At 39.1% G+C, this 15,335-nt stretch overlaps 1 protein-coding gene, 2 long non-coding RNA genes and 2 pseudogenes across 3 annotated transcripts; 2 read left to right on the top strand and 3 right to left on the bottom strand.

Moving 5' to 3' along the window:
• The first annotated feature begins 239 nt into the window (after positions 1 to 239).
• LOC137746184 (uncharacterized) lies at positions 240 to 3,158 on the top strand. The gene is made up of 3 exons (XR_011069781.1): positions 240 to 779; positions 1,118 to 1,777; positions 3,037 to 3,158. It is a non-coding gene; the product is annotated as an uncharacterized lncRNA (long non-coding RNA).
• An 86-nt stretch (positions 3,159 to 3,244) lies between these two features.
• LOC137746185 (uncharacterized) lies at positions 3,245 to 5,103 on the top strand. Its single transcript, XR_011069782.1, has 2 exons — positions 3,245 to 4,482; positions 4,823 to 5,103. It is a non-coding gene; the product is annotated as an uncharacterized lncRNA (long non-coding RNA).
• A 644-nt stretch (positions 5,104 to 5,747) lies between these two features.
• LOC137746183 (L-type lectin-domain containing receptor kinase IV.1-like) lies at positions 5,748 to 7,797 on the bottom strand (annotated as a pseudogene).
• Positions 7,798 to 10,226: 2,429 nt separating this feature from the next.
• Positions 10,227 to 11,144, bottom strand: LOC137744171 (inositol oxygenase 1-like; annotated as a pseudogene).
• Positions 11,145 to 12,308: 1,164 nt separating this feature from the next.
• Positions 12,309 to 14,349, bottom strand: LOC137746261 (L-type lectin-domain containing receptor kinase IV.1-like). Its single transcript, XM_068486335.1, has one exon. The coding sequence runs from the start codon at positions 14,343 to 14,345 to the stop codon at positions 12,453 to 12,455; it is 1,893 nt and encodes a 630-aa protein (XP_068342436.1). The 5' UTR covers positions 14,346 to 14,349; the 3' UTR covers positions 12,309 to 12,452.
• Positions 14,350 to 15,335: the final 986 nt, after the last annotated feature.

The raw sequence follows: 15,335 nt of genomic DNA, 5'->3' as shown, positions 1-15,335 counted from the left end.
ACTTATTATCTATTCTAAAGTTAAAGGGGAATTGGCACTGTTCATGACTACAGTCAATTGTTTGCCCCTCGATTTCATGCTATTTACAACAAAACCATCAAATCTGGGCTGGGCTGGGAAGGTAATTCTTAAAAGTTAGGGGGTAATTGTATCCGTAGGTTTGAGCCAAATTTGACTTTATTTACAAAATTGCCACCGCCTTTTCTTTCCCGCGTTCTCTCTACCGACTCTATCTAGCTCAGAAACCATCCATCAAATCCCCCATCCTTTCCTTTTCTCGCTCTGAGCTCATTTCCTACAACCCTAGCAAATTCGAGAGACTTCTCTCTCATTTCCTATCAAGTTCGAGAGACTTCTCTCTCCATTTCTCTCAACCTAGCCCCAGCGCTGCTCACCCCATTCCTCTTCATCATCTCAGTTAAATCCGTTGAATAATCACTGATGCACCTTCACACGAACCCATATCGAATTTTCCTCCCGCCCACGAACCAACCTCCTTTTCGTGGATCCACCGTCCTTGCAAGTCGCCGACACCCACAAATGAACTCAGATACGACCATCAAAAGTAGGGCGAAGCTCTCGAAGATGTCAGATTTGAGAAGGGAAAACGTAAAGTTTTGTACTTTAGTGTTTGATCCTGAAGTAGATTGAATTTTCCCTCTCTCCGATCAAATTCTTCTCCTTTCCAAATTTTCTGCTCAAATCTAAAAAATTCCAGGAGCGGAGCGGAATTTAAAATGCGCGAGCTCTGCTTCCAGGCCTCCCCGAAACGCTTGCAGGTCAGTCGTCCGAACCGATTTCTGAATTTTGGATGTATTGCGTTTGAAAATGCCGAAAATTAATTGTTTTGTTGGAGTCCGATTCATTTCGGAGGATCAGCGATGGTTTTTAAATTTGTATTTGTATTTGGTGCTTACTTTAAAAAATTGGAGTGAGTTTGGTGTGGATCCGAGCTAAATTAAGTAATTAACTGACTCTGCAATTTTAAAAAATTTTCATTTGAATTTTGTTTCAGCAATTTCAACTCAATTTCTATGTTTTATGAATTTTAATTTTGATTAATGCTTTTGTGGAAAGAAATTTGAATTTGAATTTGAATTTTTATGTTGTTTAATAGAAAGATAGGTGCTTGGATGGGAGTGGACGTAGGAGCAGGAAGTGTTGCGAGGAGGGGAATTAGTACCATCATCTGTTGTGTTGCAGTAGTGAAGTGATCAGACGTCGGTATGGCATCTGCTGGCCTAGGGAATGGTGGAGTTGGCAGTTCAAGGTATGTTAGACAATAAATATGGCATAAGTGATGAGCCATTTTCCCTCTCTGTAAGTGTTAACCTCACCCTGTATGGGATTATGAAAAGGAGGGGTTTTCTTTTGCTTTGCGTTGCAAGGGATAGATGGAGACTTAATTTACTATATTAGCCTTATGAGTTTACGGACCTTCTAATATTTCATAGCGGGCCTGGAATTGATTTTCCGGGAACGGGAAAGGTAATTGACTTTAGTCTCTGATTGTTTGATCATCCTCTATATATTTGATGAAGCTTGAACTAGCTTCTACCAGACAACCCCTCATTTCTTTATGGTAATTGAGATTCATCTCTAATTGTTTATTGTCTGATTAGATTATTATAATATTTGGGTTGTTGGATATGTTGGATTTGAATTGATTTTTTGTTTTCATTTTTCATGGTGATGGATTTTCGAATGAAATGCACTCAACCTGAATTCCAGTGGGTGTGGCTGAAGCAGCTGCCGGATATGACTTATGGCAGCCAAGGTTATGTAAATACTTTATTTTGTCCAACTATTGATTTGGAACAACGTTATGTAAATGCTTTTCACACACCATACTTATAACACATTAGTCCTGTATTTGAAGACTTATATACAATACTTATAATTCGGATGAAGAGATCCTGATCTTTGTTTATGGGAGTTTTCTTACGCTCTGCTTTTTGAGCGAATCTTTGTTTATCATTTTTTATCATAACACGGTCATGTGGTGTTACTGTCCGTCCTTTTAGTTGTTAAAATCTGCTTTTTTGAGTTGTACATAGAACTCTTAACGTAGAATTAGTAAAATTCAGGTGCAGAATGAACGACTAATCAATGTGAGAGAAGCTTTTAAATTTTTTGGGTTCAATTTTAAATGGGTTGTTATCAACCATTGAATTGCTTTTGGAGTTTTCATTTGATAAGAGAGATGGGGGATTCTTTTGGGCGAAACTTTTAATTCGTGAGATTTTTAGTTAGGTTGTGTTGTGGGTTTTTGCAAATTTCTACCGTGTTTATGCATGCATTTTTTGTTATAGATTTGGAAGAAAATAACATTACAGGGTGTTGAGGGTTTGTTGGTGGGGGAAGGCAGCAGCGTTAAGATTTTGCAGGTGAGATATTAGGGTGAGAGAAAAAGGGGACAAAGAGCATCGAAGACACATTTGGGATTAGGGGTAGCAAACAGGGGAAAAGAATATGACAGAGGAATGGACTATTTTTTTTCTTAACTGGCTTGGGATTTTTCTTGCCTTTGGGGTCGTCATTGGCGTCAAGCATTTGGTGTCAAGCGGTGTCTGTTTTTTCATAATTTTTATTACTAATTTTTATGTCGTTTGTGGTTTTGTATCCTAGGATTTTTGAATTTTATCGTTCATTATTGGTTTTTAAATTTTTTTTTTTTGTCTTCGTTTGTTTGTTTTATATGTTGTGTTTGTGCTGGGACACCGTTTTGCAAGTTCTCTTTCCATTGGGACCACTGCATTTTTAAAGTGTTGAGGGTGAGATTTAGATACTCAAAACACTCCATTTTTTTCCCAAATATGTGCATTTGGTTCTCTTCGGTTTTAAATGTTTAAAATTAAATGGCTGTTTGGATAAAATCGTTTATTAGTTTATCTTATGTGTTGTGATCAGGAATTCAATTGGATTGGGTAAAATGCTTTATCAATTTACGTTATAGGGAATTTTGTGTATTATGGTCTGTGAGTTTTATTGCTCATCGTTTGTTCTTTTTTCTTTGTTTGCCGGTTTCTTTTGCAGGGGATCACTACAGTTTGGGAGTCAAAATGACCACACTACCCCGTCAAGGGTTCAGATCTTGCCGTCAGGTGATATGGGGGTTGGATGGTAATTTTGTCCGTAGGGTTTCGGACGGATTGGGATGGGGTAGGGACTTTGTTCATTTAGTTTATTTCTGTGAGAGAGAGAGAGAGAGAGAGAGAGAGAGAGAGAGGGGGGGGGGGGGAAAGAGGGAGGGGTGAGGATGTCAATGTCGATCTTTGATTCAGTGAGTGAGAGTGTGACGGTGAAACAGAGGGGGATCATCGGGATTTCAGGGAGAAAAACACAGAGAGAGGGGTGATGGTGAACAGGCGCGAGTATGGTCCCTTAGTTCGGGATTCACTCTTCATCGTCCATACTCTATTGCATGTTCAGATAAGTGTGTTTTTCAATTACATTTTGTACTAAAATCTCTGTTTTTTTATTGTTTCTTGCATTTATATCTGCGTGAATGTGGTGATTGAAAAGCCCAAAAAAAAATTTTCCAAATCTTTTTGTACTGTTTTGTTAGGTTAGGCAGCATGGTTTTTGGTTTTTCATATTTTTATTTTTATTTTTATTTTTTTTAATCAGTTGGGGGATTTTCTGGGCGTCTATTTATTTGTTTGCCCTTTGGTTTGTTTTTCATTCTGGGTTCCCCTCTTTCATTAGAGAGTACAAAAATTCCAAAGGTAAACATCCATTCCCTTGCTTCCCTTTTCTGTCCATAACCAAGAATCGGTGAAATAAGTGTGGTTCTTGGATCTGCGGTCTGAAACAAAAAAATATGTCTATTCTCTGTTCCAGCTAATGTATCTGTGATTTCTTTGCAGGACGCTACTGCAACACTCAAGTCTGTTTGGAAAATGGAGAGCACACGACTTAAGTATCTCGGACACAAGGTAAAATGTACCCTTTACTAATGTATGCATGCATGCACTAGATCTGTGAATTTTAATTATGCATGTGCACTCTCTGTGCCAAAAGTTTTTAGATCCGAAGCGGTCATGATGCTAAGTTAGGAAGGTTAATTTTGTCCTACGGTTTTGGGACGGATTGGGATGGGTCTAGGTGGCTGTCATTCGATGAGGGTTTGGTGAATGAGAGCCATGCCGCCTTTGCACAGAGAGAGAGGGAGGGAGTAGTAGGTCATGTTTTATTGTCTTCACTGCACCATTAGTTTGATTGCCTATCCCTGTGTATTTGATATTGTCTGGAAGATCACTTCTAATTCCTATAATAATCAGATACTCAATCTTCAATCCTGCTTAGTAGCAGTGATCACCACCTGTTTCATGAAAGGTACACGTGAAATAGTTGTTAATATTTGGGAACCAACAGAGCTCCTTATTTTGGGGGTTTGTTTATGTTTTTGGCAGGAGAACGATTTGGAGCAAGTGACTCAAAAAGTTAAACTTCGATATCAAAATTAATGGAAACCCATTCGTATGATTTCTTCATCTGCAATTTTTGATTGCCCAATTGGTTGTTTCATCAATTAATTGTGTGCAAACATTTATGTGTAATTTTTTACTTCTTCCACTTAAATGGTAAGATCAAATTAAGCTAAGAACTTTGGGTTTTGTAAATGTTGTGTAATTAAATTATTCATATTATCAATTAATTTTGAGCAAACATTTCTGGGTAGTTGTTAATTTCCCTCAATATTTGATAATAATTAAATTAAAGCTAAGAACTTTGTATTTTGTTCATTACCTGCCGTATATTTTACTTGACAGAGAAAATGTACTTTCTTTGATATTATTCATGTTTTGTTTTCTTTCAGATCGCGTTGTAATGGGTCTCTTTGGAAAAACAATTCTTAAGACTAATTGTGAGGTTTGTTCTTACATGGTACATGAGTGTTTTTATAATTCTTTTGCACAGTTGTTAGTATTTGTAGTTGTGATTGGTGTTGTCCAACACGTTTGACTTGAAGAAATAAGACACTACTTTTGATAAACCATATTGAGAGCGAAGGAATCTCCTTTTGACCTGGTCATGTTGGAGTACATTTCTACTAACTTGGTACACTATGGAAATTCATGGACTCTTTACTTGCCCTTTTTTGTATGTATTTGTTAATTACATGACAAAGTTTTCGACCTATCGCATCGCGCGGGCATGAATCCTAGTACTCCTCTATTTTGAAAGGATTATTTTAACTGCCTACTTGAATTGCCTTTGAAACAAGGTCAATAAAGAGAAGCTCGAAGATAAAATTAATTATTGAGGAACCAGGAATAGGACGGATTAGTTTTATTGACCTTGTTTCAGAGGCAACTTCAAGAAGCAAATACACTAAAGTAGTAAAGTGTACAGTAAAACACCAATGCTTGTTGTAGCCCGGCCTAATCTTGTATGATTGGGTGCTAGATATCTAAATGTTCCAGCTATATGGGTAGTTTGAGGGTCTGCTCCATGGTCATATAGTAACAAGCCCAAAATCTCATACTAACTAGTTATTAAAAGAGCATTATAAACCGAAACATAGTGATTAAACTATCCAGTGACTTCAAAATAATCCGACTTTTATCAATTTTGAGCGGGCTCGTTATGCAATGATTTTTTAAGTTAAGTGTATAAAACACGAAAGAAGATTGACAAATTAACAAGCAAATAGCTAGGTCTATATTGCAAATCAGTAGATGAACATATATTACATTGACAAGCTATCAAGAAAAAGCTATACATACATATTGTTTGCACCCTTTATTTTATGCGAATACCAGTTTGCAACAGAATCCTAATTGCTTAGAGCAGTCAGCGACCGCCTGAGAGAAGTGTCGACTCAACAGAAGAAAACCCCGTCCTTGAAGAAGACGGATATGGCTTTGCAGAATCATCAAAACCTTCATGGGGCGCAAACACTAAGCCACTGGAAGGATGCGCAAGAACTGACTACTCCGGCAAAAGAATGACACAGTCCAAATACCGCACAACTTGGCGCATGCTTGGCCTATCTGAAGGATCTGAATGAGAGCATAACAACCCAAGCTTCAACACCAGTTCCACTTCCTCAGCTACGAATTCCGTGCATAACTTTCGATCTCTTACCTCAAGAATACTGTTTTTCTTCCAACAAGAAAACACCCAGTCGACCAAAATCACATCCTGAGCTGGACCTTTTAGCTCTATTGGCCTTTTTCCACAGGCAACTTCAAGCAAGAATGCCCCGAAAGCAAACACATCGGTGTGTGTTGTGGCCCGGCCTGATCTTGTATGCTCTGGAGCTAGATACCCAAGTGTTCCTACAATATGAGTAGTTTGAGGGTCTGTTCCGTGATCATATAATCTTGTTAGGCCAAAATCTCCTAGCCTAGCATTCAATTCCCCGTCTAGTAATACATTACTCGCCTTGATATCTCTATGAACCACAACTTGCTCCCATTCTTCACGAAGATATAACAACCCTGAAGCCACACCTCTGATGACTTTAAACCTTTGGCTCCAATTAAGAGTGGCCACTGGTTGGTCATAGAGATACTTGTCTAGGCTTCCGTTAGGCACGTAGTCATAGACCAAAATAAGCTCTCCTTTTCTTCTACAATATCCCAAAAGTTGTATTAAGTTTCAATGACGGTGGCGGCCAATGCTCACAATTTCTGCCATAAACTCCTTCATTCCTTGCCTCGATTCATGTGAGACCTTCTTCACTGCGACCTCAGTTTTAGAGGCAGGTAATATGCCTCTATAAACCTTACCAAATCTCCCCCTTCCCAAAAGTTTCTTTTCCTTGAACCCTTTTGTAGCAACATATAATTCTTTATATTTAAAACTTTGAGGCCCATACTCAAGCTCCCAATCTTCAAGCAGCTCTGCAAACTTCCTCTTCCTTCTTATGGCATACATAATGCCAACAATTGCTAGCAAAACCAAACTCACAGACATCACAGGCACACCGATGGTTAAAAGCTTAGATACTTTTTTACCTCCTATCCTATGCAGGTTGGGAAGTTGTGAGTGAACAAGTTCTTGAGCTTGCCCATTCATTTTAAAGCTCCAGCCCAAAACATAATGAGACGTAGGAAGAGAACCGGTGGAGGATGAGAAGCCAACGTACATGGTTTTGTGTAGGATTGGGGAAAGGTCATGTTTCAGAGATAAAAGTGGAGCATGGGGTTTACCAGCACTGACTGGAGCCAACGTGACATTGATTTGCTTCTTGGTACCATCATATTCCACCCAAACTTGCATTGCTTGACCACTGGTGAGGGACAAGTTCCGAAACCCACCATTGTTTTCAGCATAGTATCCTGCGGTAGAAGATTTCACAGAGTTCAAACCATTAATATCAATTCCTACATGGTTGTTATTGATGTCATTGAACTCGATCTGCTTGGTAGTGTCTAGCTCTACGGCAAAAATATGATTGGTGACATTGCCATTGTTGGTTCGATTGAAAAGGCCTAGGAAAGGGCTGTGTTGAGCTTGGGGAATCCATCTTTTCAGAGCAATAACGAAGGCCATTCCATGAGCGCTCACAGTTGCAAGCACCGACCTGATAGCGAACACAAATGTCGTAGAAAATGAGAAAGCATTGGTATCAGAATATGAGTTCTTGAAGGTGACTGGGTTGGGGTAGAAGGCATGGCCCTTTATCTCTTGAGAGTCATTCGTAAGCATCAAAAGACCGTTGGGTGTGAACTGGGTTACACCGTCTAAGCTAAGATATTCTGACCGGAAACCATTGTAGATGAAGCTAACATTTTGAGCTACTGCTAGGGTTGCTTGTATGAGTATTACAAGCTTGAAAAACATGGCTGCCATTCTTAGTTCTCTCCATAACCTCTAGGAATTTTGTTATAAGAGCAACTCCAACGTGAGAGCCTTTCCCCAGACAATTCACTATTCAATCCACCTGGTGAATAGTAATTGCCCTTAATGAACAGTAATTGTCTTTTGCATCTGCATCCCTACACTAAATAACCTTGGCAATTGATAATAAAATATTAGTATTTTTTTATTTATAAAATAATACAAAATAATTTTTAATTTTTTTTCCTTTTGCCTTTTTCCTACTCCTCTTCCGTTTCAACTTTTTTCTACAACACTCTTCCTTTTCATTTTTTTTCCAGAAACTCTTCCTTTTCCTATTCCTTCTCTCTCTCTCTCTCTCTCTCTCTCTCTCTCTCTCTCTCTCTCTCTCTCTCTCTCTCTCTCTCTCTCTCTCTCTCTCTCTCATATAGGACCGACTCTTCCTTTTCCTATTCCTTCTCTCTCTCTCTCTCTCTCACACACACACACTTTTTTCCACAACACTCTTCCTTTTCATTTTTTTTCCAGAAACTCTTCCTTTTCCTATTCCTTCTCTCTCTCTCTCTCTCTCTCACACACACACACACACACGAATCACAAAATGGACCAACGCCAAGGCATAAGCTCAGATTCCGATCCATATATCCTTCCTTTTCCTTTTCATCCTTCTTCTTATTCGAAACTGAAGCAAATCAAACAAACAAACTTTGAAATCTCAATCCCCTGGTTGAGAGGAAGTCGAATATATCCTTGCATGCATCATCAGAGCACCATTTGGGTGATCCACCATTGAAGCCGAGAGCTTCAAGCTTCCATTGCTCAAACCCAGATGAGGTTATTGCACTACTTCAATTGCTTGAGTTATTATCTGGTTTTTTATGTGTTTCAAGTTGAAATCCTTGGGTTTAGTCTTTGCCATTTGTCTGTGGGTGTATCGGCGACGAACTCCGGCGAGCCCGAGTTCTGGGTTTTCATTTTTTTAAATTTTTTATTAAATTTATATTAATATTTTATATTTATATTAATTTTATATTATGGCTGACGTCGTCCTGACGTCAGCCCACGTCACATTCCCTTCGGGCTCTCGGGCTGGCAATCCCTGCCGGGCCTGTCGCTCGGGCCTGGCCTGTCCCTCGGGCTGGCATACGCTGGACCTTATCCCCCGGCCTATTTGGCCCTGTTCCATCGCTAGTCCACCGGGTAGTACACCACGGTGGAACTGCTCTAAGCAATGCAGCTTAGTTGAGCTGTCCCTTCATTGTCTCACCAATTAAATGTGTTGTCTTTGTGTAGCAGAATAAAACAGATCCCAAACTGTCCACTGCCTACCACCGTACGCAACTTCTCAACTCAAATTAATTCAGACTTTATATGTGATTGTGTAGGTGCAACCTCCAGCCATGAGAAGGTAATTCTTCACCATACAACGTAGGACCAAGATAAGACCCTAGACAGGAACAAGACTCCGTTGAACATAAAAAGAAAGGAACAAGACTCTATTGACAATAAAAAAGAAAGGAACAAGACTCCTAACTCATCTTATATAGTTACTTTTGAGAGTCGTTTTCTTGGTCACTAAGTGACTAAGGATTTATAGTCACTTATCCTTATATTTGATATTAACGATTGAAAACGCATTTACTTATTCTACATTCTTCATATCAAATCAAAAGATGACTAATGATACATTTCTTAATCGCTAGATAAAAGATAACATTTTTAAATTACTATCTCTATGATGATCAATTCCAAGCCAGTTAAGTTGGGCCTACCATGGCGGTACAATTCCTTTACTTGTGGTAACGCAAACAAAAATGAAAAACCATTCTCTCAATTTTTCTTACTTTAATATTCGTTTGTTTAAATTATTATCTATCAAAACATAAACAAAAGAAGTGCCTAGATTTCCGAGAGACATGTGAGCAACTTATTACTAACTACACCGATATTGTCTCCTAATTTGCAGGTTATCTCAAAAAAATCATAATGTAATTTGAAATTGAACCACTCAACTTAAGTCACACTTATTTTTGACAATTTTCCGACGTAGAATTCTCGTATCCTTCCACAAAAAGTTGGAAATTTCCATGTAAATTGCAAAAATCGTCAAGGAATGCTCCATTATCATCTAGATATCAGATCTCACAAAGAAATTAAGAGTTCATAAAAACTACAAGGACAGAGAGGAACCTGCATGTAGAAAAATATTTTCAGAGGAATTTTAAGGTGATCTAGCGGAAGTAGCTGGAGGCGAATTGCAAAACACACAGAAAAGCTGGCGTGTTGAAGATTGAAGAGTTCAATCCTTGTTTATTTATTTGTGTATATGATATGAGTACACCTAGCATATAATACAACTCTTCAAAGTCGATACAATCGATCATAAATGTACATTGCTAAAAGAGAGTAGAACTCCACATATATGTAGACAATCACCATCTAAGCTTCGCCGGGAAATACTTGTCAATAAGAGATAAGTAATATGGCTTAACTTTTTCGACATCAATTCGATCTTTGCTCTTGCTGCATAGGTCATATTTATTGAATATTTTGAAGCCACATGAGATTCTCGTCATCCTCCTTGTTCATCAGGTGTTTATATGCCCCTGCCTTATGGAAAGGATAAAACGAGTGATACCGGATGACGAACGAGCCAGCCTGAGGCAGTGTTGTTCCATTCTCCTTGGCGACCAAGTACATATAGTCGTCGTGCCGCCATGACATGGTCACATTTTCGAGTCCACACCCTTGTGAGTAGATTCCACATTTGGTGTTGTAGGAAGGATTGTTGTAGTCCAGTTTGTCCTTGAAATACTTGCGGTGAACAATGGAATCATCAAAAGCATATCCTAAAGGATGTGTCTCCAAGAACAGCCCATTGGGGAAGTCCTACGGATTGTGGAAGAAGAAGCACTTTTCCAAGGTCATGAATTTGAGCAGTCAAGTGTAACCGATCTTCACTAGGATAGTCTTTCCGAATTGATTCAGCAGTTTGCAACAAGTGCTCAATTTGGGTTTCATCCAAGTCAGGGTCACTGTAATCCACAACCTCGTTCAGGAGTTCACAACATTGCCATACACTCATATTGAATCGATTCAACTTTTTGTACTTCTCCCTCATCCTCTTCACGAAATTGTACATTTGACTAATGGTTACACCCGCAGAATTCCTTCATGCTTTTCTTCCTTTCGCTTTCTGCATTGTAATCTCTAAATCACCGGCCAAACGAATTAATTTCAGGGGCAACGAATGCATCGCTTGATGCTGCAATTTCTTCATTGGTACCAGAAGAAAGCTTATGGTTCTCCACTTGTGACACAAGCTCAGGCTGCTCAGTAGAGAGAGTCATCCTTGCCTCCAAAACTCAAAGCGATGTATGATTTTAAGCAAATAAAAACAATAGAAGCAGTAGCAGATAGTTAATTAGGAAGGTAACAGAGGCTGTTGGTTGTTTATGCCACACCACATTGCGAAAGTGGGTTTTTACAGTCACATTAAAAAGTTCTTTGGATGACAAAAATATCAATTTTATCCAATTAGTCCCAAAAAAAAAGTTCAAATAGTGTTGAAAGATTTAAGAGCTGTCATTGAAACAAAGTGATTAAAATCGAAGTAAAAAGCATACATATATACACCAAATAGAGTACTTCCCTGAGCCATATTTAGCCTATGCTAGAATAAAAAAAAGAGAGTAAGATTTATCAACTTTTAGATATTATATTCGAAGTTCTTTTTTTGACATTTTTGGGGTGTGAGATCAACCACCTCAGCTCTGCGATGTAAATGTGCTTCATGGAGAAATACATGTCACATGCTTTTTCAAGAAGTACTTTGACTTTTTGAAAAAATGACGTATGAGTAGAAGTACTTCTTACATAAGCAGTCACAAACTAGCTTGGAATTGTTTGCTCACCTCTTTTTTCTGGTTTTGTTTGGCCCTTTGGGTACATTAGTTTCTCTTGATTTTCAAAGGTTGTATTGTATTTCCATCATAAGTTCTTTACAATTGTACAACAATATATAAGGAGATTGACTCCTTGAATTACTCCACAACAGGTGGCTTAGGGACGACAAATAACAACTCCTTGAATTAAGGGAGTTGACAACTAAGGTTAAGAAGATTGACAGCCCAAAGATAAACCGAACTCTTAACCACCTAGGGAACAATCAATACCCATAAAGAACAAAGAAGAATAGTTGACCAATCCCCCTATTGTCTAGTGTTACCGTAAACCTACCCTAGTATTCAGGAAACCCTAATAACCATTGGACTACTTCCAATAGTTTCGTTACCTTTTATTAGCTTCGTGTTTGGTGTCTGAGTTGTATTGTTTGAATATTTGTAATGTAATTTATTATTTTAGTGAAAAAAATAGAACGTTGATTTTAGTCCTTTTATCATATACAAATCTTTGAATCTTTTCTCTCCTTGCAGTGCAAGTTAACTGCAGTAGATTATCTCCCTAAAAGAATATCATGGTACTTATAATTTTGCATAAATTACTTTTACCCAACCAACATACGGATTGTTCCTGCATTACTTTTATATAACTAACAAGTTACAAGACTAATAGGTTACATGTAACATTCAAGGCCGCAACTATATGCGCTATGAATTCCAGTTATAGAGAGAAAAAGAAACCCTCATTGCTCGAAGTCAGCGACCACCTGAGAGTAATGTCGGCTCTGGAACATATGAAATTCCCTTGCTCGTTGACGACGGATATGACTTTACAAAATCATCGAAACCCTCATGGTGCGCAAATGTTAAGTCTCTGGCAGAAAGACAATCAAGTGGCAACTCCAGCAATGGAATGTCACCCTCCAAATACTGCACAACTTGGCGCATGCTTGGCCTGGCTGAAGGAACCGAATGAGAGCACAAAAGCCCGAGCTTGAATACCAATTCCACTTCCTCAACTATAAATTCTGTACCCAAGTTTGGATCTCTTGCCTCAAGTATATTACCTCTCTTCCAACAAGAATACACCCAATCAACCAGAATTATCTCTCGATCTTGACCTTGTGTCCCTATTGGCCTTCTTCCACAGGCAACTTCAAGCAAAAATGCACCGAAAGAAAACACATCAGCTTGTGTTGTAGCCTTGCCTGTTCTAGTATGCTCTGGAGCTAGATACCCGAGTGTTCCAACTACACGAGTAGTTTGAGGGTCCTTTCCGTGGTCATATAATCTTGCAAGCCCAAAATCTCCTAATCTACCATTCAATTCCTCATCAAGTAAAACATTACTGGCCTTCACATCTCTGTGAACCACAACTTGTTCCCATCCTTCATGAAGATAAAACAACCCCGAAGCCACACCTCTGATGACTCTAAACCTCTGCCCCCAATTGAGAGTGACCACTGGTTGGTCAAAGAGGTACTTGTCCAGGCTCCCGTTAGGCATGTAATCATAGACCAAAAGCAGCTCCCCTTTTCTTCTGCAATATCCCAAGAGTGGTACTAAATTCCGGTGGCGAAGCCTGCCTATGCTAGCAATTTCTGCAACAAACTCCTTCATCCCCTGTCTTGAATCATGTGAGACCCTCTTTACCGCAATCTCAGTTTTAGAGGAAGGTAACATGCCTTTATAGACCTTACCAAATCCCCCAGTTCCCAAAAGCTCTTTTTCCTTAAACCCGTTTGTGGCTTTATGTAACTCTTTGTATTTAAACCTTTGAGGACCATATTCGAGCTCCCAATCTTCGAGAAGCTCTGCAAACTTCTTCCTCCGCCTTATGCCATAAATTAGACCTGAAATTGCTAGCAACACTAAACTCACTGACATCACAGGCACGCCAATGGCCACAAGATTAGATCTTTTTTTACCTCCTGTCTGGGGCAGCTTAGGAAGTTGTGAGAGAACGATTTCTTGAGCCTGGCCATTCGTTGCAAAGCTCCATCCTAGAAGATAATGAGAAGTGAGGAGTGAGCCAGTGGATGAGGAGATGCCAACATACATAGTCTTGTTGACGACCATGGAAAGGTCCGTCTTCAAAGACAAGAGTGGAATTTGGGGTTTATCAACAACGATTGGAGCCAAAGTGACATCGACTCTATTCTTGGCGCCATCATATTCCACCCAAACTTGCATTGGTTGACCGCTAATGAGGGTCAAGTTCTGGAACCCTCCATTGTTCTGAGCATAATATCCTGCTGGAGCTGATTTCTCAGAGTGCAAACCATTGATATCAATCCCAACATGGTTGTTGTTGATGTCACCCAATTCGATATTCTGTACGGTGTCAAGCTCTACAGCAAAAACACGATTGGTTTCATTGCCGTTGTTAGTGTCATTGAAAAGGCCTAGGTACTGGCTCGGAAAAGATCCAGGCATCCCCCTTGTTGGAGAAATGACGAAGGCAATTCCATGACCACCTGAAATTGTTACCAACTGGGATCTGATGGCAAAGACAAAGGTGGTCGAGAAGGAGAAAACGGTGGCATTGGATGAGTTCTTGAAGGTTACTAGGTAGGGGTGGAAGGCATGGCCGACTTGATAAGTATCATTTGTAAGCGCCAAAAGACCATCGGATGTGAACTTCGCCATGCCATCTAGGTTCAGATTAGCAGACCCGAAGCCATTGTAGGTGAAACTAACATTTTCAGCTGCTGCTAGGTTTACTAGTAGAAATATTACAAGCCTGAAAAACACGGCTACCATTCTTAATTCTCTGTCAAGTCCTCTGGACTTTCAGTACATATATACCTCAGTTTTAAGACTTACCACAGGTATATAAAAGCAAAATCAATGCAGCTGAGATGACAGTAGACAGATAGACCAGAATATGACAAAGGTATATATTAAAAGACTGAAGTTATGAAAATCAATGGGAGTGGGAAAGCTGCTGTAATTCTTTGGAAAAGCCCGATTCTCTTTGTCTTCGTTGTCGCTATAATTAAATATGTAGTCTTTTGTGTCCAGTGCCCTCCACCACGGGTAACTGGTCCATCCCCCCGACGAAAAGTACTTCCATACAACGTACGCACAAAACTGTTACTCGAAAGTCTTCGAGTGCTGGACTGATCATCGATTCAATTTAATACATAGAACAGACAAGACTCCAAGACTCCATGTCTGCAACACCATCTAAACTGTGATCAAATTATCAGTGAGGAAGTGGCCATGATCAATTCCGTGGCCCAGTTAAGGTGAGACTACTGTTGGAGTTTGAATGAAATTTCAACTCGAATATGGGGTATTGTTGGAAAATTTGAATAGAAATTTCATTGTCCCATATTGGTCATTCCTAAAAGGTTTTCTCACTTTATAAGGTTTTGTCTTTGATAAATAGTAATTGGAGTAATGGACCTTTGAGAATGAAATTGGGCTCAACCTCGGGGTTGGGCTTTGGGATTTACTAATAATTAATAATGTGAGAAATTTTTTTGTTTTTGTTTTTGTTTTTGAAATAGAATGAGAGAGGAAGAGAGTGACAGAATGTTTTATTTATTTATTTTTTATTTTTATTTAGAGATATGTTAGGATTACATGTAAGTAAGACTTTGAAAAAAAAAACAGCAAAATTTGATTGTGTGA

Source organism: Pyrus communis, chromosome 9 (genome assembly GCF_963583255.1).
Source record: "Pyrus communis chromosome 9, drPyrComm1.1, whole genome shotgun sequence".
NCBI classification, from domain to species: domain Eukaryota; kingdom Viridiplantae; phylum Streptophyta; class Magnoliopsida; order Rosales; family Rosaceae; genus Pyrus; species Pyrus communis.
This window is presented reverse-complemented; position numbering and strand designations above follow the sequence as displayed.

Excerpts from the sequence above, each read along its gene's own strand:
- LOC137746261 (XM_068486335.1), bottom strand. The coding sequence starts at position 14,345 with ATGGCGAAGTTCACATCCGATGGTCTTTTGGCGCTTACAAATGATACT.